The sequence below is a fragment of the Emys orbicularis genome, chromosome 21 (genome assembly GCF_028017835.1).
Source record: "Emys orbicularis isolate rEmyOrb1 chromosome 21, rEmyOrb1.hap1, whole genome shotgun sequence".
NCBI classification, from domain to species: Eukaryota; Metazoa; Chordata; order Testudines; family Emydidae; genus Emys; species Emys orbicularis.
Window position 1 is genome coordinate 19,139,144 of NC_088703.1, and position 23,799 is coordinate 19,162,942.

The window sequence follows — 23,799 nt, forward strand, 5'->3', positions numbered from 1 at the left end:
ACCCTGAGCACCGGCTCCACCCCCCCATTGGCCAGGAACCAGCCAATGGGAGCTGGCGGGGAACGGCGCTTGCGCTCCTCTGCCTAGGAGCGGGACCCGCTGCTGGCTGCTTCTGGGGCACAGTGTGGTCCACGGTGCCAGGACAGGCAGGAACCCTGCTTTAGCACCCCCGCTGCACTGCTGACCGGGAGTTAAGCCTGCGCCCCAGTCCCCTGCCCCACCCAAACCCAGAGCCCCTTCTTGCACCCCAAACTCCTTATACCTGGCCCCACCCCAGAGCCTGCACCCCCAGCCCAGAGCCCTGCCCCCCTCCCCCAACCCCCTGCCTGGAGCCCCCTCCTGCACCCCAAACCTCTCATGCCCAGCTCTGTTGGGTCACAGGCATCAATTTTCTTCAGCTGGGTCACCAGAAAAAGTTTGAAAACCACTGATCTAAGGGGCCATCCTCTATAGCACCCTGTGCCTCAGTTTCCCCCCAGCTATAACCAAGGGTAACAACTCGCCCTTTGTGTCTTGGCCACAGAGGTTGGGAGCTTTACGGGCGCCCGAGGCCCAGGGGAGCTTGAATCTCTGCTGTTCTATGGTGCCAGCCAGTGGTCCAGACAGCACCGAGCGGCTGCTCCGGGTGCGAGACGCTGGCTAACGGAGCGGGGCCGAGGGCTGACAGCAGTGGCTCATGCTTTGGTCTGTGGCCCGCTGATACCCAGCTGGTGGCATCAGTCCCATGGAGATAACAACCTGCTATAGCTACACCCACCCAAAGCTGGCTCCCCAGGGGCTGCGAGGGGTGGTTAGAAGAGCACTTGCTCTTGATGGGGACGGACAGCCTGACCCAGCAGGCACTTGGGTTCTCCTCCCACCCGACACCTTCGGGTAAGTCACAGCGCCCCCGTGCCTCAGTTTCCCCTCCCCCATAGCCCCTCATCTCTTTTGATTGCAAGTTCTTTCAGGCAGGGGTTTCTCCCACACTCTGCCTGGCCGTGGCCCCAACCTCAGCACCTCTCTGCCTGAACCGCAGCTGAGAGGATGACCCCCCCCATTCCAGCCCCCGAGGGGTCCCCAACCCCCCCCGTTCCAGCTGCGCCGGAGAGCCAAGCCCCGGCTTGGCACTGCCGCGTGGAGACAGACACAGGCGGGCGGAGCCCAGGGGATTGGAAAAAGTGTTTAATTACGACGGGAAATAAAAGGGGGGGAGGGAACACTCCATACGCACACCGAGGGGGGAGCTAACAGAACAGGCGGGGGGGGGAAGGCGCGGAACGAGGAGATCCTTCTCAGCCAATATGCAACGGCAGAGAGAAAGGCGCAAGGAGACGTCTCTACTATGGAATAACCATCACTGGCAGCCGTCGGCTGGGGGGGCCCCTGGGGGCTGGGAGGAAATTGGGGGGGGTGTCTTTCTTTTTGGGGAGGGGCCAGAAAACAATTGAAAAAAACAAAACAAAACCATTTTGGCCATAAAATAGAAACCCGCCACGTGGCCGAGGGCCGGCCCGGCCCGGCAGCTACCAGAAGTCGCGGCGGTGGTAGGAGTCGGGGTCGCAGTACTTGGTGACCACCACTCTGTTGGCGAACTTGCGGCCGGTGAGGCCCTGCATGGCCTTCTGGCAGTCGAAGACCGAGGTGAACTCCACGAAGATCTGGGGGGGGCGGGAGGGGAGGGGAGGGATTACAGCACCAGCCAGATGTGGAGATGAGGGTGCGGGGGCCGAGGTTGGCTCTGTCCCACTCCCCCATCCTCTGTTGTAGCCACCAGACCCCACTCCCCTCCCAGAGCCAGGGAGAGAACCCAGGAGTCCTGGCTCCCAACCCCCCCTGTTATAACCACTAGCCCCCATTCCCCCTCCCAGAGCCAGGGACTGAACCCAGGAGTCCTGGCTCCCAACCCCCCCTGTTATAACCACTAGCCCCCATTCCCCCTCCCAGAGCCAGGGACTGAACCCAGGAGTCCTGGCTCCCAGGCCCTCCCCTCTCCCCCCCCCCCCCCCGCTCTAACCACTAGACTCCCCTCCCCTCCCAGAGCCAGGGAGAGAACCCAGGAGTCCTGGCTCCCAGCTCTCCTGTGCCAACCCACTAGACCCCACTCCCCTCCCAGAGCCAAGGAGAGAACCCAGGAGGTCCTGACTCCCAGCCCCCCTGCTCTAACCACTAGCCCCCACTCCCCTCCCAGAGCCAGGGAGAGAACCCAGGAGTCCTGACTCCCAGCCCCGCACCCTCCCCCCACCCGCTAGCCCCTTCTCCCACGCACCTTGCCGCAGCCGGGCACCTCGACGCCGTCGACGGGCCGGGGGATCTCGATGGACTTGACCACCCCGTACTTGCTGCACTCGTCCCGCACGTCCTCCACGATCTCCTCGTACTCCTCATCGTCGAGCAGCTCCTCAGGCAGCACCATGTTCATGAGGCAGAGCACCTCGGTGGGGTGCCCGCCCATCTGCACCTGCGAGCTCATCAGCCCGGGCACCTGCAGCGTCACTGGGGTCTGGTTTATCGTGCTCTGCAGAGACGGGGGTGTGTGTTATGCACTGGCCCAGGCCTGGCCCCGAGAGCCCCTTCCCGGCCAGCTTGCCATGCGCTCCGGCCTGCTGATCCTGGCCTCTGAGCTCGCCCCCACCCCTGGGATCTCAGGGAGGCTGCCACCCCACCCCTGGGGGCTCTTCGAGAACCCCAACCCTTGTGGTTGAAGGCGGGACACTGCCTGCGTCTGCCGAGAGCCTGAGCCCGTCGCTGGAAGAAGGGGAGCTCCCCTGAGCCAATTAACACTGCCTGGGTTTGCCGAGAGCCTGAGCCCATTGCCCTTTGGGGAGGATAAGCAGGGCTCCCCCATCCTAACCACTTGAAATCACCCCCCGCCCAGCCTCTCCAGTAAGATACCCAATGGGACCTCCCGGAAACGGCCCTGGCACCCCAAAATAACGTGGGAGAAAGAAACAAGTTTTCTGTTTTGTTTTGTTTTTTTTGGGGGGGGGGGAGAAAAGGCAAGTTTTGCAAGGAAAACTGCCCCACCCGTTCTAGGAGCATGGGAATTGCTCAACTAGACCAGACCAAAGGGCCGAGCTAGCCTGGGATACCAACCCCGCTTGCTCTAACCCACTCCCCTCCCAGAGACGAGGAGAGAACCCAGGAGTCCTGGCTCCCAGCTCCCCTGCTCTAACCACTAGAGCCCACTCCCCTCCCAGAGCCGGGGAGAGAACCCAGGAGTCCCGGCTCCCACCCCACACTCACCAGCGTGGCGTTCTTGGCTCCGACGCTGGCTCTCTGCACCAGCAGTTTCTTGTCACCCAGTTGCATGCCGTTCAGCCCGGCGATGGCCTTCGAAATCAGAGGGGAAATGAATCTGGCTGCTCCCAGCGCCGGAGCGGGCGGCTCCTCCCCCCGGCCCCCCGCTGCAATCAGCACAGGCGCGAAGGGCGACGGACAGACGGACGCGCACACACACACTCACGCAGCTCTCCTCTGCCCCCGGGGCGCCTGGCTGGTCCTGGGAGGGCAGGAGCGGCTGGCTCCGAAGGCTCCCCTGCCCTCCCCCAGGGGGCGCTGCATTACCTGCATCTCTGAAGGCCTCCTGGGCCGCGGGCGCACGGCCAGCGGGGGGCGCTGGGGCCAGGGGCCAGCCACGGACGCCCCCTTGCCGGGCCGGCAGGGGAACCTCTCGACCGACTGCGCAACCTCGCTGCATTTCCCCACACAGCAGGGGGCACTCCGCCCCCAAAAAGCCAGGTGGGGGGCAGGAGCACAGCCTGCCTGGGGACAAGAAGTGTGTGTGTGGGGGGCCCACAGCCCGGTGACCCAGACAGGCTGGGGACAGGAAGTGGAGAGGGGGCATAGCCCCAAGACAGGCTGGGCACAGAAGTGGGGGGCGGGGGAGGCATGTGCCCAAAAGACGGGGCCTCACAGTCAGGCTGGGGACAGGCCCAAGTCAGGCTTCTGCCAGGAATGGGGGCTGGGGCAGCACACGGAGGTCCAAAACACAGGCTGAGGACAGAAGTGTGGGCGCCGTGGGGCTCAAAGGACAGGAAAGGGGGCGGGGGTCACAGGCCTAAAGGACAGGCCGGGGACAGGAAGTGGAAAGGGGAGCGCAAGTCCGAAAGACAGGCTGAGGACAGGAAGGGCCGGATGGGGACAGGCCCACAGAGACCCAGACAGGCTGGGGACAGACCCAAGTCAGGTTTGGGACAGGAAATGGAAAGGGGGGCGCAGGGACAGAAGGGGTTGTGGGGCACAGACAGGTTAGGGACAGGAAGTGGGGGGCAGGGGGCGCAGGCCCGAAAGACGGGCTGGGGGCAGGAGCCCGGACGACACAGACACACACACGCACCCTCTCGCAATTCACCCAAGCGCCGAGGTCTCGCGCCCAGCATGCACCATTAGACCAGCTCTTTCTAAGCCCTCCGGGGGTGGGGGGTGGGGGGGGGAGGAAGAGTTGGGGGGGGTTATGAAGTTACGCGTATCTAAGGACCCTCTCTGTGGCAGGATGCCCCTCTCCCGCCAGCGCCGGGGCTGACTTTTTGTGGGGGGCGATTTGAAGGGGCGCACGGGTTCGGGGTGGTTTGGTTGGTTGCTTGGTTTTTTGCTTTTTTTTTTTTTAAATCCAAAAAAAAAATACATTAAAAAAAATTATATATATACTTGCATTTGAACAACTACCGCTGGGAATGCAGCGCACAGAGGGCCCCTGCTGTTACGGTTCTCTTCCTCCTCCTCCCGCTATAACAAAAAGCACAGCGGGAGAAGAGAAAACACCGTTATATAGAAAGTCCGAAGAGATTTCTATAAGGCTGCGACCGACGCGGGCAAGTCAGGATCGGCGCTGGAGGCAGCTGCGGCTAAGGGAGGAGATTTCCCGGCCATAGCGGGATCTGATGGGGGGGTTTTATTTGGAGAGGGGGGGATCTTACCGGCTTGCATGGGCAGAGCAGAGCTGGGGTCTTCGGATTGGTTTGTGGCCGCTGTTCGGGCTAAGATTGGGGAGAAGGGGGGGAAAAAGGGGGTGGGGGAGAGAAAACGAGGCGATCACAGCGACGAGGCGCGGCCTATGGGGGCCCCCGGAGCTGTAAAGGAGAGAAAGGCTGGCGCTCCCTAGGGGTGGAGGAAAAAAAATTCACCTGCTCAAGGAGGGGAGGAGGAAAAACCAAACAAAAGAAAACCAAAAAAAAAAGGAGAAGGCACACACCCCCACGGCTGGCTGGGCTGACGGACGCAGGCCCCTCGGAGGGCGGCAGAGCTGCGAGGAGAGGCGGGCGGAGGAGGGGGGAGTTGGGAAGTACCTGGTCTGTGACGTTGATGTCCACGTACTCGCAGAAGGCGTAGCCCTTGGACAGCCCGGTGGCGCTGTCCTTCACCAGGTTGAAGGCCTTCAGGGGCCCGAAAGAAGTCAGCAGCTCCTTCACCTGGGGCGGACGGGGAAGGGCAGGGTGAGGAGGGCAGGCAGCGAGGACTCCTGGGCGACTGTGGGCACGCCTCCCCTGCCTCAGTTTCCCCTCCCCACCCTTTGTCTGTTTAGCCCAGGAGCTCTGTGGGGCAGGGTTGGCTGTCACTGTTCTGGGTGCTGCCCGGGCACACGACGGGCTCCCCTGGGCTTTGGCTGCTGGGTGGCACTGGCACGACGCTCCCCCCAGTCTCGGTCGTTGGATGCCCAGGCAGCGCCTGGCGCGGCTCTGGCTAGAAGCTAGGCACGACGAGGGCTGAACGCCGCCGCCGCCACCGCCACCTCCCGTAATTCAAAGCCCTCCCCAGCAAAGATTTCACATCAGCCCCCCTCTCAGGGGGCAGCTCGGGCTCAAGCCAGAGCAGATGGATGTTGAGAGCCGGGAGCCGCAGGCTGAAAAGCCAGCGGGCTGGAGCTACTCGTGGGAAAAAGCCCCTTCCCAGTGCCCTGCGGGGCGAAGCGGCCCTGGGTTGATCCGGGCGCTGTCCAAGGGAGGCTGCCCGCTGCCCTGTGCTCACCTGATCGTCGTTTAGGTAGTTGGGCAAACCCCCGATGAAGAGCTTGTGAGCCGAGTCCGGGACCACGGTGGACACCACGCCTGCCGGGGGGAGAGGGAAGGGAACAGATGGGGGTCCCACACCGTCCTGCATCAAGGCAGCCATGCCCCACAAGACAGCAACGCAGCCCCCGCTCCTCCCACAGGGCCACCTCTGAGGTGGTCCCTGCAGTCACAGCCCCCGCGCCCCAGCCCAGAGGAGCCATGTCCCAGCACCAGGCAATGGGTCCCCCTATAACCAGGCCCCCACGCCCCACCCCAGAGGGGCCACATCTCAGCAACGGGTGAGGGGTCCCCATATAACCAACCCCCCACGCCCTAGCCTAGAGGGGCCATGTCCCAGCGCCGGGCGAGGGGTCCTGCCGGGTGTCTGGTCCCTCCCTCCAATTTCTCCAGCCTCCCCGATCCTGGGCTCCCTGCCCTGCTGCTCCACACCCAGACGGACGGACGTTACAATGCCATGCAGCACGTCTCTAGGGAAGGACCGGGCACCCGGCTGGATCTCCCTTGCCCCAATGCACTCTGGGAGAAGGCGCAGGCCCGCTCACCCGTTGGCCCCACACCGGGGCGTGGGGGCTACTCACCTGGCACGTAGACAGATGGGTTCTCAGACATGCCGGGCAGTGGCTGATAATCATGGGGGCGGCGGATCTTCAGCGACTGCCCCTGGAAGATGATGCCATCGAATGCCATGGCCTGGGTGGTCTCGTCCACAGAGCGGAACTGCAGGAGAGCCGGGGGAAGCCGATGAGGGACACGGACGCCCGATTGGCACCGCAGCCCAGAGTCCCTGAGCTCACGTGATCCGCCAGCGATCTGGCCCAGATCTCCCCCCACCCGAGTGGGACCACTGCCCGACTGCTCATGTAACCCAGTCTCCGAAAACAAGCAGACAAGGTACGTGGCACCCCTGTTGTGTCAACTGCCTGCTGCACAACGCCCCCCTACTGGCCACGTCCGGAATAACCTGGCCCTGGAGGGAGCGCTGTCCCAGCCCATCGCTAGGGGGGGGTGTCAATCCAGGCTCTGAGCAGGGTTTTGACCCAATTCCCCCTACCAGGCACACAGAAAACCCTCTGACCTGGTGCTTGAAGTCGAAGCTCCGTGACCCGCCTGGGAGGGATTGGGGGGAGCGGGAGGGTGCTAGAAGCCAGGTTCCCTGACCCGGGAGGGGGTGTGTGCAGTTAGAACCCGGGAAGGAACTCGCTGTTTTGCAGTATGGACAGGGGCTAAGTCACGCGAGCACTGATAACACTCCAAGGCCTTCCCACAATTCCCCCGCAGGCCAGACGAGTTCCACACAAAGACCCCTGGAACCCGGGCCCAGCCGCGAGGTCCGGCCGAGCGGCGCGGTTGCTCACGCCCAGGCTAGTTGTCCCATGCAGACATAGCCACAGCGGTCGGCTGACGCCCCGGGGCAGGGTGGGGTGTCCATCACGCTAGAGCTGGGGAAAAGATTTCCACCCAAACTGATTTTCCACGGAGAACAGGGATTTTGGCAAAACAAAGTTTTGCACAAGAAGCGCTTGCTTCCCGGAGAAAAAAACCCACAATTTTTAGACACAAAACCCAAATGCCCTAAAACCAAAATATTCCTATTTAACGCTGGTGTAGACTCCAAGCAAGCAAACTGCTCACCTCTACAAGCTGGACTTCCTGGCTGCATTTCATCTCCCATGATGCTCCACAGCCAGGGACTCCCAGGATGCACTGCCTTCCCAATCCAAGAGGATAGGTCATGGTGCACCATGGGAGTTGTAGTTCCCTTATTTGCATCTACAGGCTTGGGTCCCTGCTGGCCAGACACCACCACCCATGGAGCAACACAGCCAGGGACTCCCATAATGCACTACTCCCCTCTCCAAGAGGACAGCTGGGGTGCATCATGGGAGATGGAGTCCAAACAGGTGGCCCAGGCTGTAGAGGAGAATGGGAGCATGAATCATCCCCTGAACTACAACTCCCATGAGGCACCGCAGCGGCCTTTCAGCATTTCAGTTTTCAGCCAAAGTATTTTGGTATCCAAATTTTTGCTGAAAAATAGAAACTTTCCAGGGAGGAGGAAACATTTTTCCCTACCAGCTCTGGATCACACTCCCTCCCTTGCACACGGCAGACGTTCCGTTATCCCCACCAATGTCTCATCCTCCTTCCAAATGTCGAACGGACCCTGGCCTCAGTCCCATCATGTGGCAAGGAGTTCCACCGGCTACCGGCGGGACCCAGCTTCCCGCTACAGGCCCCTTCAGCCAGTAATTCCACTGCCATGCTGCCCCATATCAGACCACTAAGTCCAGTATTCCCCCCCGCCCCTCCCCCCAGGACAGACTAGATCCAGTCCTGCATCCATGCCTCATGGGCAACACCCACCAATAACGCACTACGGCCCATGGTGCAATCCTCCTCCTGTCCCTGCTGCAATCACATATGGACCTTTCACAGATTCCCACGTCCAGAAGGGACCATTGGGATCATCAAGGTCTGGCTAGGGTTACCATATTTTGAGTGTCCAAAAAGAGGACACTCCACGGGGCCCCGGCCCCGCCCCAACTCCACCCCTTTCCCAAAGTCCCCGCCCCAACTCCGCCCCCTCCCCTGCTTCCCGCGAACATTTGATTCCCGGGAAGCCTGAAGCAGGCAGCAGGTAAGCTGGGAGGGGTGGGGGGAGGTGGCGCGGCCCAGTCTGGCCCCCCCAACCGAGTGGCTCCCTCCGGCCGAGCACCGCCGGGCCCAGCCCCGGCCCCCGGCCCAGCACCGCCGGGCCCGGCCCGGCCCCGACCCCGCACCGCCGGCCCCGGGCCAGCCCCCAGCTGAGCACCCCCGGCCCAGCACCGCCGGCCCCCGGCCCAGCACCCAGCGGCGCCGGCCCCTCCCTATTTTCCCGGACATGTTCGGCTTCTTGGGATTTCCCCCCGGACGGGGATTTGAGGCCCAAAAAGCCGGACATGTCCGGGAAAATCCGGACGTATGGTAACCCTAGGTCTGGCCTAAGCCCAGACCACCTCACCCAGTGATCCCAGAGCTGATCCTACAACCCATTATGAGACCAAAATGATTAAACAGGCAATTTGTCAGCACCTGGAGGGTAACAGGGCTATAAGGAATAGCCAGTATGGACTTGGGGAGAACAAATCCTGACAAACCAACCTAACTTCCTTCTTTGGCAGGATTATTGGCCGACCAGACAGGGGGACGCGGTGAAGTATCTTGATTTAGCAAAGCTTTGACACGGTCCTCACAAGCAAACTAGGGAAAGCCGCTCCAGATGAAATTCCTGTACGGTGGGTGCACACCTGGTTCAAAGACCAGCAATCTGACTAGTTAGAAATGGGTCGCTGTCAAACTGGGAGGCCGTTCCAGCAGGGGTCAGTCCTGGGTCCGGTACTAGGCAATATTTTCGTTAGTGACTTGGATAACGGAGTGGAGCGTGCGCCTATAAAATCTGCAGATGAGACCGAGCAGGGAGGGGTCACCAGCGCTTTGGAGGTTAGAATTCCAAACAACCATAAACTGCATCTGAGATCAACCCAATGAAATCCAACGAAGACAAGCACAAAGTGCTTCCCTTCGGCGAGGGGGAGCCAACGCAGAGCTACAAAGTGGGGACTAACTGGCCGGGGGTGGGGGGGGGGGGTCGCACTGGCTTCCAAGGGAGGTTTTTAAGAACAGGTTGCACAAACTCCCATCAGGGATGGTCTAGGGACATTTGGTCCTGTCTCAGCGCAGGGGGCTGGACTCGATCTCTCAAGGTCCCTTCCAGCCCGGTATTTCTGATCTGTAATTTGAGGGGGGAGCTCAAGAGGTGCTTTCAGAAGGAGAATCCGGTCTGAATTTCAACCGGCCGAGAGACGGCAAACCCACCCCGACCCTAGGTCAATTGCACCAATGGCTCATTCTCCTCCCGGGACCCTAGAATTTGTCTCGTTATCTTCCTGGCCCTGCCTCTTTCTGCTAGACCAGTGAGTCCCAAACTTTAACAGCCCGCGAACCCCTTTCACTAAATTGTGAAATCTCGTGAACTCCCTCCTAAAAATGAGTATTTCCAGGGATTTAAGTTTAAATTTCCTCAGTGTGATGGATGCGCTTGCTTTGCTCTGCATAGCTCTTGGAAGTCCGGAACCACTGGAGAAAGATATAGTCTCAGGTCTGGTTCGGCGTCAAGCCTGTTTCTGTATTTGGTTTTCAGATGTGCATACGAGGAAAACGCTTTCTCGCATAAGTACGTTGTTGAAAATGGTAACAAAACTGCAGCAGCTTTCTCTGTCAGAAAGGGGTACTCGTTTCTTAAACTCAGCCAAAAGTTAATTGGAAGGCTGGGGTTCGGGCTGCCTGGCTCCCTCACTGACGGGGGCAGGGCTCGGGCTGCCAGCCCAAACTGCCTGGCCCCGCTCTCCCTGGGACTCGGGCTGTCTGCCCTGCAACCAGGTCCCACCTGCTGCCTCCAATGCCTGGGGTCCTCTGAACCCCCTGTAACGTTCTGCGAACCCCAGTTTGGGAATCATTGTGCTAGACTGAAGTGTTCTCTGCCAGCAGAAGTCTCCTCCACAGGGAGGTGCTTGCAAGCTGAGGACCAATTCACCTTTGAACTATGTCCAGAGAGACTAAATCTGCTGTCTCCCCAAAACAGCCCACGGGGGGTCCAATCTGGCTCTCATTAACGCAGAAGGGATTCACAGATTCAATAGCCAGAGAGGGACCACTGTGATCATCTAGTATCTAGTGCATAACACAGCCAGAGAACGTCCCCCGAATAATTCCTGTTCGAACCACAGCGGATCGGTTCGAAAAACAGCCAGCATGGATTTCTGGGGCCAGAAATTCCACCCCGGCCCTCGGTAGTTTGCTCCAGTGGTGAATTCCCCTCGTGGGTAAATATGCGCCTTATTTCCAGTCTGAATGTGTCCAGCTTCAACTGGCAGGCGTTGGAGCAGGTTAGACCTTGCTCTGCTAGACTAAAGAGCCCACGATCACATCTCTGTTCCCATCTAGGTACTTAAGAGACTGGATCAAGTCACTCCCTAAGCTCCTAGCTAAGCAGATTGACCTCCTGGAGTCTGTCGCTATAAGGACTGTTTTTCAATCCTTGAATTGTTCTCGTGGCTTTTCTCTGAACGCTCTCAAATTTAGCAACATCCTTCTGGAGTTGTGGACACCGGAATCGGACAATAAGGTATGTTACGGGAGCACCTAGGAGCCCAGGGCCTCATCGTGCCAGGCGCTGTACGGACAGAACGGAAAGCCGACTCACCTCCAGGAAAGCAAAATTCTTGTCCTGATTGATCTGCACAGCCAAGACGGGGTTGCCAGGGGCCTGGGTCAGCCCTCCAAGGCGCATCTGAGCGTTAAAGAAATCCATCATGGCCTCCTGCGGAGAGAGAGAGGGGAAAAGAAGCGATGTAGGGCAGCGCACCACCGGGCCCGGAATTTCAAATAGATAGCAAAGAGCAGGTGGGAAAACTGGAACAGCCTACTTGCCTTGCATGATGGTAGCAAACTTTTGTGCTACGAGGGATTTCAGCCCCACAATTTTCACTTTAAAAAGAAATGGAAACAACTTTTTGATCTTGGTTTTTTGGTTGAGCGAGAGTCAAATTCAAATACTAAGAAAGAGAGCACTTCCCCTACCGCTATCTGGAAGGGGAGCTGGCCCCAGTTGTCACCAGGCAGGACAAATTAAAAGAAAGGGCTCGCAAGTCACTGGAGCGGAGGATGTTAAAACCACGCCAGCGTTCCTGTTACCACGTCCAGGAGCAAAGAGGGCAAATAACTGAGACCCAAATTGCACTGCTCACAGGGGTAAGTAGAGCGACCCGTCTGCACGTGTCAGAGGGATAGAGACCTGAGCCCACTCGGGACAGGTGCAGCTACCGATTCCCAACAGCGTTCACCGACACAGTTCCGGTTCCCGCCCCTGGCACTCCCAGGCCTCCTGGGCTTTCAGGACTGATCCCCCTCCCTCCCCCACCCCAAGGCTATAATGCAGCTGAGGGAGCAGTATATCCTTCAGCCACCTAGCTCAGGCGGTCGGCCCCAGTGAGATGCTACGGTCAGTGTTTGCCCCGAAGCCGCCTATGTGTTTAGCCGCATGGCGTCAACCTCGCTCCGTGGATTCTGCTCTCCTTTGCGGCCAGCGCTGCCCTGTTTTGGAGAGAAAAGTTATATCCTCCGGCGCTCCTCAACGGGTCCCGGACAGAGAGAGAGTGCGGGCAACACACGGACAAGAGAGAGCGGCAGCCGGGCTGCCGAAGCCACCAGTACCTCAGTGATGCCGAAGGGGATATTTCCAACGTAGAGGCGGCGGGCCTGTCGGGTCATCTGGCTGCCGACCACCGGGACCGGGGTGGGGGTCACGGCCAATCCATCAGGGGTCATGGTTGGGAGGAGAGCTGTGGCTGGAATCTGACCCGCGGCTAGGAGAGAGAAACACCAATCCACACGTTCAAAAGCCGATTCCCTCCCCCTGCGCCGATGGGGAGTGGGGGGCAATGGGGCAGAGAGAGCTAGAGGGCCGGGGCGGTCAGCAGAGGTCTGCTCCCTGCTCGGACAGATGGCACCTAGGCGGGATAGATACCTTGCATGGCTTTGTACTGCATGGGGGTGATGTGCTCAAACCCGGGCGGGGGCACGTCCCAGTACTTGCGGATCTTCTTCTTCTTCTCATGGCGGGGGGAGCGGCTGCCGAGAGAGGAGAGATGCGTCACCAGGCAGAAGGGGTGAGGTTTGACCCAGGCTAGGACGACCGTTTCTGCACCACGAGGTGCTTTGATCCAACCCAGCCAGGGTCGCCACTCAGGATTTGGGGAGAGTTCCCAGCCCACTAGGCCCTACCCCCTTTTTTGGCCAATCCCGGCAGCGGCTTGAGGCAAGAGCCGAGCACCTAGACCAGCAGGGGGCAGCATGGAGAAGCCATGCTCCACCATTGCTGACACGGAATCCCTCCCCCCTGGGGGTAAGCTAGTCCCTCCCATGCCTCGGTTTCCCCACCTGTTCAACGAGGAGAACGGCACTCACCTCAAGGGACCAGCGAGATTTAGGGGTGACCTGCAGAGGGGAGGGAAACAAAAGTCAGGTTCGCGCCCTTTCCTGCTTCTTTATGGCCGCTGAAAGGACCGTTCAGAGATTTCATTCCTGCATTCGCCATTCAGAGACTCTGGGGGTGACTGGAGAACTGGCTAGGTCGGGGCATTACAGGAACACCAGCAGAGAGACCCGATTCACCGACAGGGGAAGGAATCTTCCGCTGACTTCCCCCAAAAGCCTGACACGTGGTTCAGAGATCCCGGTCAAAATTCCCCTTCCAATTAAGGGCAGAGCAAGTGTCTAACGCACTCTCCCCACAGCTCAACAAGGGGAGCTTCAGATGCGATGACCAGCACACCCCCAAACAGGCTTACGTGGATGTCTTGTCCCACCCCAAACCCCCAAGAATTTCAGGCCATGTTACAGGGCAATTGCCGCGTCTTTCGGGCTTTATAAACAGCCAGAATGCCACTGGGAGATCAGAGCCTGGGGGACAGAGGACAGCGCCGGCTGGCGGTAACGGAGGCAGTGGAGGGCCCTGGCACACAGCTTCTGGGGCGTTAATATCGGCTGCGTGGTAACCCTATCGGCTCCTTTCAGGTCTCGCTGAACCTGTGTCCTGGCCCCGGCCTGTCAGCCCCCCAAAGGGAAAGGGCTCTGCGGCAGAACCCTCAGTCTGTGCTGCCTGGACTCCTAGGGCACTGGGCCCCCCCAAAACTCCAGGCAGAGGGGAGTTATGTCTGAGAACGTGCCCAGAGAATGGCCAGTGTCTCTCCCTGCCCTCCTAACGGCAGGAGGATAGAGAGGTAAAGAGATTTATTCTCCCCCCACACGTATACAGGTCACAGAACAAGTTACTGCAGAGCTGGGGATAGAACCTAGGAGTCCTGGCTCCCAGCCCCCTGCTCTAACCACTAGACCCCACACCCATCTCAGAACTGGGGATAAAACCCAGGAGTCCTGGCTCCCAGCCCCCTGCCCTAACCATTAGACCCCACTCGCCTCCCAGAGCCGGGGATAGAACCCAGGAGTCCTGGGCCCCAGCCCCCCTGCTCTAACCACTAGACCCCACTCCCCTCCCAGAGCTAGGGGCTAGAACCTGTGTTCCCTCTAAGCTGCGTAGCTGCCCAGGAGTCAATCAAGTGCCGCGCACTGATTAGCAGAGCCATGCACATCTGGCGGCATGTGCTCGACGCCTCCCACACGCCTGCTGCTCCTGCCCTCTGCCTTGGAGCCCCGGCCAGCTGCTCGCAGGACCCTCCTGCTGGCTGTGCAGAGCGGGGGGAGGGCACGGATATCAGGGTGTCCCTCTCCACCCAGCCCATGTACCCCATCTCTGCGGGGGGGGCAGGGCTCAGGAGCAGGAGAGCTGCTGCAGTCTAAATAACCAGCTTTCTGGTGAGTGAGTGCCTTAAAGAGAGCGCACGGGTCTCTCATAGACTTCCCCAGCAGCACACCCACACAGTCTCTGTGACATACACACACACATACACACAGTCTCTCTCTCTCTCACACACACACAGTCTCGGTCTCTGACACACTCACCTCCCAACACATACTTGTGTTGTTGCTGTTGTTGTTAATTCTTGGTTCTTCCTGCAAGGCACATATAGTCTCTGTAATGTTACTCTTTCAAAGGGTGTTATTTCAGTGGTCTGGCTGGTCTGTGCATTTCAGCATTTTACTTCTCTCTTAGCCTTCAATTTAATTCTTTGAGAACAGCGAGTTCTAAAATGCCTAACCTGTCCTGGCTGGAGTAATTATCCCTATGGGAACTTTTCAAACATATATTCTAGCTAGGTTTTTGTTTCTACTGGCGGTGCACAGCCGCACATTACCTGCACATGGATGGAAAAAGTTAAGAGGGAACATTGGAGAGAACCCAGGAGTCCTGGCTCCCAGCCCCCCCTGGCTCTAACCCACTAGACCCCACTCCCCTCCCAGGATAGAACCCAGGAGTCGTGACTCCCAGTCCCCCTCCCCCATTCTAACCACTAGACCCCACTCCCCTCCCAGAGCTGGGGGTAGAACCCAGGAGTCCTGGCTCCCAGCCCCCCCTGGCTCTAACCCACTAGACCCCACTCCCCTCCCAGGATAGAACCCAGGAGTCGTGACTCCCAGTCCCCCTCCCCCATTCTAACCACTAGACCCCACTCCCCTCCCAGAGCTGGGGGTAGAACCCAGGAGTCCTGGCTCCCAGCCCCCCAACTCTCTTCCCAAGGCTGGCGCTTGGGGCTAGCCATTCCCCCTCCGGCTTCTCAAACCGGCCATGGCACCAGTGAGGATGCGGGGGGGGGGGGGGGGGGGGGGGGGGAAGGAGAGGAGAGGAGACGACACGACGAAGGGTTCGGCTCAGCCTACCCCTCCCTACCTGCGTCGCCTGCGGTCCCGCGAGACGCTGCGCTGGTCTCTGTTGCGCCTCTCCCGGCTGCGGCTGCGGCGCTTCCGTTCGCGGCTCCGCGAGCGGCTATGGCTGCGCTTCCGGTGACGGTTCTCCTTGTCGCGCTCTGCGGGGGGGAGGAGGGGGCGGGTTAGCGGGGGACGCACGAGCCCTGCCCCCGATTCTTGGCATCCCAGCTACTCATCTCCCCCCACGGGGGCCTGGGCCTTGCCTGGCTCCGCTGCGGGTCCAGTTGAAATAACAGGCGCTAGTTTGCCTAATGCAGCATGTGGGGGACTCCAGCTCCCAGCATGCAACGCCCCCTCCATCTCAGAGGTGCAGCCAGCAGAGACTCCAGCTCCAGCCATGCCACACTGCATGGCATGCTGGGAATCGTAGTTTTGGGGCTCTACACTTTGCCTTGTGATGGGGGTGGCGCAAGCCCCCTAGGGAAGCCAGCCAGGCAGACAGCCACAAGGAACCACAAGGCCTTCTATCCGAGGGTCCCCCCACACCCCTTGCCGCACCTACAGAGCAGGGACAGGCTGCCCTAGATGCCAGGGCACAACCTTGATGCCAACTCTCCCCTCGATGCCACATGCCATGCAGCTCCCCATCCAACGCTACCCCTTCTGCCTTCCCTCAACCATCCCCACCCGATCCATCACCCCGTAGGAGCGCCAGACTAACTCCTCGTGGGCCCCTTGCCTGCTGGGCTAGATAACACCGGCCGCCGAGCGCTCCCCACTGATTGCTGCTTTATTGCCCCTGGCTGGGAGGGTCTCCCCCCTATCCCAGAGAGAACAACAAAGGCCACATTTAGGTACCGAAAGGGAAGGCAGCAGAGCCTAAGTGAATTAGGCACCGAACTTTGTAAACCTGACCCAACAGGAAACAAAACCCAGCAGTGCGGACGCCCAGTTCTCCTCCCCCACTCCCCTCCCAGAGCTGGGGAGAGAACCCAGGAGTCCTGGCTCCCAGCCTGCCCCGCCGCCTCCTCGCTCTAACCACTAGACTCCACTCCCTTCCCAGAGCGGGGGGATAGAACCCAGGAGTCCTGATTCATATGCCAGTGATCTAACCACTGGACTTCACTGCCTCAAACACCCCTGGCTCTGCTGTTTGCCCTGTCAATGTGACATTGAACGGTGCCTCTATCCCAGAGCCACAGCTGTATTCTCCCACTGTATCCAGCCCCAGATTTAGCCCCCCCCCAAGTGAACCTCCTGCCTGATTTTAGCGCCGAGCACCTGCCAACCTCATCTCAGTGTATGGGGGGGAAAAAAGGTCAGGGTTCCGGGTTTTTAATAGGCTCTGCTACTAGAGAAACTACGCTTCGAGGGGGGACTTTAAAAAGGTTTGAAGGTAAAGAATAAGACACTATTCAAATATACCAGCATAGGGCTCCTGGGGCACCATGGGTGCCCCCCCACCTGCCCCATAGCTTCCCAGTCACCCCCACAGCTCCCCCTCTGGCCCCCTGCCTGCTCCATAGCCCCTGTTTTCCCAGCCCCCCTCTTCCCTCCATGTGCCCCATAACTTCAGCCCTCCTAGAAACCCTTCCCCCAGCCTGCCACCTCCCCATAGCTTCCCAGCCCCCCACCCCATAGGCCCCATTCCTCTAGACCCCCACCTGCCCTATAGGTCCCCTTCCCCAACCTCCCCCAACTCCCCACCTGCCCCATACCTTCCCAAACCCTCTTTATCCCCCACCTGCCCCTTAGCTCCCCTTTCCCACACACCCCCACTCCCATCGCCCCGTGCCTCAATTTCCCTTACCAAACTGGGAAGGGGGCTAGACAACCACCGGGGCTACGTTTCTCAGGTGCCCCTGCAACACCCTCAGGGTCCCAATCCCAGCCCCAGTGGTCCTGAACCCCACCTTCCCTCACATCCCAAAGGCTCTGCATTTTACACTGGAAACGGTCTGAGCCAGGAGGGAGTGGGGGGACCAGGCTCCAGATCAGAGCAGGTGCCGGCCAGGGACCAGGCCAAGAGCCCACAGCTGTGCTGGGAGGGAAAACAAAGGCCTGCATCATAGGCCGGGCTGTACAAAGCCTCATTTGTGAGGACTGATCTGTTGATCCAGCCATGTGCGCGGGGGGGGGGGGGGGGGGGGGGGGTTAGATTTCTCCATGGGGGGCAGGGGAGACAGGCTTGGCGAGCTCTGGAACTGCGCAGGACAGGCAGCAGAGTGTGAACCACCCCGCTCCTAGCCCTGGGAGCCACAGGGGGGAGTGGTTTGGCACCTGCTTGGGAGCCAGGGGAGGGGTTTCAGCTCAGGGATAATCGACGCTCCCAGAGGTGGGGTCCAGCCCAAGAGGGGAAGGCCAGCCCTGCAGCTAGGGTGCCAGCTGAAATCCCGGCTCAATTCCCTGCTCCGCCACAGACTGCCTGCGTGTCCTTGGTTCAGTCACTTAACCAGTCTGTGCCTCAGTTTCCCCACCGCGCTGCCACGCGGGGGTGTTGGGAGCGCAAATACACTAAAGCGTGCGATGTGCACAGAGATCTACCAATGAAAAGCTCTAGGATGATACTGACCAAGTCCAGGAAGCAGCCAGAACTGCTGGGTTTGCATCCTGTCTCTAGAACGAACAGGGGAGAGCCCCTGGTCCAGACACCCCGTTTACAAAGCGGAGAGAACACCCACCATTTTATCCGCTGATCCTGGGCAGAGTCAACGTTCCCTGGCGCCAACGACTCAGCAGGCGGCTGCGGGTCAGGCTGGACGGTTTCAGAGCCAACGGGACGTGAGGGAGAGACCACCCTTGACTGTCCCACAGCCCGGTTTGGTCAGGGGGCGGTCAAGCGAGCCTCGCCCCCACGACCTTCAGGATTGTTACCGAGCTCCTGAACCACTCAGCCACCACACCCCTGGGTCCTCGTCTGCTCGAGTTCATTGAGCCCGCTTGGTATCCTTGCAGCTAGCGAGCTGGGCCCCGTTTCAGTCACAACCCGACGTCCTAGGGACCGGGGGTGCTCAGCTCAGCCCGGGCGGCGTGACAGAGAGGGTACTAGCGTGGCTTGACCTCGGGGAGATCGGCTGGTCTCGTGGCAAGGCGCTGAGGGGACATCTGGACTCCAGCGTTATACAAACCCCCACATCTAGCTATGGTAATTACCCGGCCCCCAGGACCTGTGGTAACTGAGCCTCACAGTCCTTGATATATTGTCTTCTCAGCTCCCCTGCGCTATTATCTCAATTTTCCAGATCACTCCCCAACTACCGCTTCTCAGCTGGAGATCTCAAAGCACTTCAAAAAAAAGAAGTTGGTTGCATTAGCCCCATTTTACGGATGGGGAAACTGAGGCATGCAGGTGACTTTCGCCAACACAGGGAATCTGTGGCCAAGCAGGGAATTGAATATGGATCCCCTAAGCACCGGACCAGCCTTACAGGACTCAACCGCCTTCCCCCAACCATGCCATGGCCCTACAGCCGCCCATTGTCACTCTGAAAACCGGGCTCAAGGATCACAGCAGGACTGTGTTAGCAGGGGTTGATTTTCCATCACAGGCAGCGCCTAGCACCACCAGGACAGGTACATACAGATTTTCATGGGTAAATGTCCGTAAACATCTATTTCTCTCTCACACACACATACATGCAAACAGACAAAAAAAATTCTCATCAATGATCGACATTTACAGATGAGGAAAGTAGGAAAAATGCTGCCTGAGAACAGGGTCCCACCTCAACGCGTACCAAATGCACGGTGGCGTTAGACCGTTATTGTCTGACCCACCCAGAACTTGCCCCAGCCGTGAAAATTCAAATTGATAAAAATCTAAAAAAAAAAAAAAAAAAAAAGCTTAAAAACCCCCTAATTTCAGGAAACTGTGAACATTTTAATTGATAAATAGAAAAAACATTTAAACACCCATCATTTTGCACAACTGTGAAAATGTAAATCAGCACACACAAAAAAGGTTTACTTCTTCCAATTCCATGCAACTGTGAACATTTAAATAGATAAAAAGATAAAAATGTTTAAAATCCATAATTTTGAGCTACCGAAAATTTAGAGATAGAAACGTTTAAATCCCATAATTTTGTGCAACTGTGACATTTAAATAGAGAAAAATGCTTAAAACCCCATACATTTTCACAGTTCCTCAACATTAAGTCAGGAAACATTGAAAAAAAGGGTTAAAACCCCATAATTTTTGCACAACTGTGAAAACGTAAATAAACATAAGAAAAAATGCTTTAAAAAAATCCATATTATCCGTCTAAATTTCAAAAAAAGGAAGACTCAAATTCTGCCAAGCCGAGGAATATAATACCCCACACCTCTGAGGGGTTATTTATAAAGGCTTTATGCTTTTAATAGGATGCTGGCTCTATTGGCTTCAGAACTACCCTCCGCTTTGACGTAAGCAAGCTCCCAAAACACAATCTTTTTTGCTGTTTTTACACGGGGGTCGGCTGACAGGGATGGACTTGGAATCCATTCCAGCTTCACCCCAGAGCGGGATGTCCCATGTGCTTCCTTCCTAACACAAGGGAAATGATCAATCATACAGCCAAGCAAGGGGGTTTTAAACCCTTCCAGGTCCTGGCCCAGAGAAACCCACCGACCCATGGAGGGGTTTCCCCGAAGAGATCAAGCCACAGTCCCTACGAGATCAAGCCTACAGCCCCAATGCTGTAACAGGCAAGAGATTCACATCTGGCCCCTAACATGTGCCCATGGCTGCCATCACCCCTGCATCCAAGTGCAGGGCAGAGACAGTAGGCCTGCCCTGCCCCCAAAAATGCCCCCAGTGGTGACATGTGGCCCTCCCCACCCCATGGGACTTATTTGCCAGGAGGGGACATCAGTTTCCTGCTGTAAAGAGGAAAACGGGTGATTTGGGCTTCCCTCTTTCCCCAGTCTGAGGGGCCTGAGTCTCCTGGGGTTGGGGGTGTTCCTACCCTTCTCTCCCCCGAGCCGCCCCCCCCCTCCCAGTCCCAGGGGGCGAGAGGGGAGGGGGTAAAACATCCAAATGTTTTACCCCCTCCCCCCAGCCTGCTAAGGTTAATTATGGAGCTCAATGTCTGCCCAAGGGGGTGCTACAGGGAGGAACAGGGGCTGGCTGGCGGGATGCCAATGGGGGGGGCTAGCAGAAGGGGTGCAGAGGCCATGGATTGAGAGGGGCACAGGGAGGGCTGGTGGGTTGGGGAGTTCAGGGTCAGGCTGGGGGGTTGTGGCAAAAGGGTGCTGGTGGGGGGCTATAGGGCAGGCACTCAAGGAGTGCACAGGCACTGGGGGCAGGCAGGGGTGCTGCTGGAGGGCATATGGAGCAGGAGTTTGGGGCTGGGCAACGCTATGGGGCAGGAAGGCAGACACTGGCAGAAGAAAGGGGAAGTGGAGGGGGATGGAGAAGTTGGGGGCAGGCAGGAGAGCTGCCTGGAGACCATGTGGCAGTGGGGGGGCCATAAGACAGGCACTCAGAGGTTGGGGGAGTACAGGCTGGAAGGGGGCTATGGGGCAGGCTGTGGAAGGGTGAGCTTGGGGGGAAGGGATGCTGAAGGTATGGCCCACAGGAGGGTGTCGGGACTAGGGGAACAGGAGCTATGAGGCGGGGGGGGGGGGGGGAGAAGCCGTGGGGCCGGCCCGGGGAGGGCGCTATGGGGCGCGGCGTAGGGGATGCCGTGGGGCCGCTATGGGGCGCGGGGGGGAGCCGTGGGGCCGGCCCGGGGAGGGCGCTATGGGGCGGGGGAGCTGTGGGGCCGCTATGGGGCGCGGGGGGGAGCCGTGGGGCCGGCCCGGGGAGGGCGCTATGGGGCCGGGGAGCTGTGGGGCCGCTATGGGGAGCCGTGGGGCCGGCCCGGGGAGGGCACTATGGGGCGGGCGGAGCTGTGGGGCCACTATGGGGCGCGGGGGGAGCCGTGGGGCCGGCCCGGGGAGGTCGCTATGGGGCGCGGCGTGGGGGATGCCGTGGGGCCAGCCCGGGGAGGGCGCTATGGGGCGGGGGAGCTGTGGGGCCGCTATGGGGCGCGGGGGGGAGCCGTGGGGCCGGCCCGGGGAGGGCGCTATGGGGCGGGGGAGCTGTGGGGCCGCTATGGGGCGCGGGGGGGAGCCGTGGGGCCGGCCCGGGGAGGGCGCTATGGGGCGGGGGAGCTGTGGGGCCGCTATGGGGCGCGGGGGGGAGCCGTGGGGCCGGCCCGGGGAGGGCGCTATGGGGCGGGGGAGCTGTGGGGCCGCTATGGGGGCGCGGGGGGGAGCCGTGGGGCCGGCCCGGGGAGGGCGCTATGGGGCGGGGGAGCTGTGGGGCCGCTATGGGGCGCGGGGGGAGCCGTGGGGCCCGGCGCGGGGAGGGCGCTATGGGGCGGGGGGGAAGCCGTGGGGCCGCTATGGGGCGCGGGGGGAGCCGTGGGGCCGGCCCGGGGAGGGCGCTATGGGGCGGGAGGAGCCTTGGGGCTGGCGGGAAGGGCCCCCCCGCGCACGCCGCGGGCCGGGCCCCATAGACGTTGGGGGGCCCCAGGCCCGGTCCTGCCCGCTCCCCGCGGCCCGGTTCCGGCCCGGCCCCGCCCCCACCTTGCTTGTTCTCGTTGAGCTGCCGCTCGAACTCGTCGAAGTCGGACATCGCGGCCCCTGCCTCGCTCCCGCACAGGCCGCGGCGCCTCCCGCTCGGCCACTTCCGCCCCACGCTCGGGAATCTCCGCCACCCCTCGGCCACTTCCGCCTGGCGCTCGGGGATCTCCGCCACTCCTCGGCCACTTCCGCCCGGCGCTCGGGGATCTCCGCCCGCACTCGGCCGCTTCCGCCCTACGTTCGGGGATTTCCGCCGTCGCTCGGCCCCTTCCGCTCCGCGCTCGGGGATCTAGGGATCACTCGGGGATCTCCGGGCTCCGCTGCTCCGAGACTTCGCCCACGCCCGGGTCCCGGCTTCGGGTGGTTCCGTCAGCTCTTCGGCTCCGTCCTCTCCTCCCACCCCTTCTCGACGCTGCTTCGGCTATTTCCGGAGACTGGGGGCGCAGGCTTCGGCTCTTTCCGCCGTCCCGGGTCTGCCCCGGGCCGCGAGAAAGGAGAAAGCGCGGAATGTGGGGGAGGGGCCAGAAAGGGAGTACTTCCGGGTGGGACCGGAAATGGTATATAAGGCAAAGGGCAATCACTCCCAGCCCCATAAGTCCTCCCTGTGCCCCACAACTGCCCTAGAGCCTTACAGCCCCCCCAGCGAGACCCCCAGCACCATCCCCGCCCCACACTGCTCCCCATAGCCCCCCAGCCCTCCATGACCACACCCAGCCCCACCCACCCCATAACCACCACTGAGCTCCTCAGTGACCCCAGCCCCCATTGCCACCCCTGCCCCATAGCCCCCCCCCCCATAGAGGGTTGCTAATTCCTGGAGGTTTCATCATGTGACATAGTTTTCAATTCCTGGAGAGTCCGGGACAGCCCTAGCCCCATAACTTCCCTGTAGCCACCCCATGGCCCCCCATTGAGCCCCACTGTCACCCCATAGCCCCCCACCACTGTGCTCCCCACTATCCCAGACATCCCATAACCCCCACAGACCCAACTGAGCCCCATAACTTCCCCATCATCCCCCATTGAGCCCCCTGCCATTCCACTGAGCCCCATGGACCCCCCACTGTGCTCCCCACTACCCCAGACATCCCACACCCCATGTCCCACAACAGCCCCATAGCCCCAACTGAGCCCCATAACTTGCCTTTAGCAACCTCATAGTCCCCCACTACCCACACATCCCACCGACTCCAGACACCCCACAGCCCCCCATAGCCTCAGCTGAGTCCCATAAATTCCCTTTAGCCACCCCATAGTCCCTGACTGAGCCCTATAGCCCCCTAGCCATGCCATAGTCTCCGCTGAGCCCCACAACTATCCTGTAGCTCCCCACTGAGCCTCACAACTCTCCTATACCCCGCACTGAGCCCACAACAGTCCCAGAGGCTCCCCCTCCCGATTCCCATAATCCCCACTGAGACTCACACCCCCACAGTCAGGCGCTGCCCATGCAGTCGCTGGGATCGAGGCCCGTGTCGTGCTGCCCAGACACAGAGTGAGGCGCTGCCCTGAAGCTCTTATAGTCGAAAGAGACAAATGTGGGTGTTACGGACTCACAGATCGTGCCCACTCTTGGCCCCGTGCGGTCCGTGGGGGGTGCCCCTTTCAGTGAGACAGCCCTTCTCCCGGGGGTCCACTCTCTCCCGGGGTTAGGCCCCTCCACCTCCTGGAGCCGCACCTCTCTGAGCTTTAGCACGCCTGTCTCTCGCCGTGGGCCCCCTCAGGGAGTCCATTCGCTCTGGACCCCCGGGGCCTCCACCCCCCGAAGGGGACGATGCAACCCTGTTCTCTAGACCGGAGTGACTCTCAGCCAGCGTAAAACAAGACAGTTTATTGAGCGTTGAACACAGCACAGGAAACTCTCAGGACCTCAGGCCTGGCCTCCCTCAGCCCA

The 23,799-nt window shown here is 60.1% G+C and overlaps 1 protein-coding gene across 2 annotated transcripts; it reads right to left on the minus strand.

Moving 5' to 3' along the window:
• Positions 1-1,159: 1,159 nt before the first annotated feature.
• Positions 1,160-22,007, minus strand: U2AF2 (U2 small nuclear RNA auxiliary factor 2). 2 transcript variants are annotated; one of them, XM_065420898.1, is made up of 14 exons: positions 21,909-22,007; positions 15,376-15,511; positions 14,550-14,600; positions 12,996-13,025; positions 12,556-12,659; positions 12,243-12,394; positions 11,233-11,349; positions 6,569-6,707; positions 5,947-6,026; positions 5,268-5,390; positions 4,899-4,958; positions 3,226-3,312; positions 2,249-2,497; positions 1,160-1,640 (listed from the first exon to the last, which is right to left on the minus strand). In XM_065420898.1, exons 1-14 carry the CDS (start codon positions 21,955-21,957, stop codon positions 1,506-1,508), a joined length of 1,512 nt encoding a protein of 503 aa, XP_065276970.1. In that variant the 5' UTR covers positions 21,958-22,007; the 3' UTR covers positions 1,160-1,505. The 2 variants fall into 2 exon arrangements, with proteins under 2 accessions (XP_065276970.1, XP_065276971.1); XM_065420899.1 differs by lacking the exon at positions 4,899-4,958.
• Between the last annotated feature and the right edge of the window lie 1,792 nt (positions 22,008-23,799).

Coding starts and splice junctions, on each gene's coding strand:
- U2AF2 (XM_065420898.1), bottom strand. CDS start 21,957: ATGTCCGACTTCGACGAGTTCGAGCGGCAGCTCAACGAGAACAAGCAA. Junction 11,350..12,242: donor TCCCCTTCGGCATCACTGAG/GTACTGGTGGCT, acceptor CTCTCTCCGCAG/GAGGCCATGATGGATTTCTT. Junction 5,391..5,946: donor ACTACCTAAACGACGATCAG/GTGAGCACAGGG, acceptor CGTCCGCCCCAG/GTGAAGGAGCTGCTGACTTC.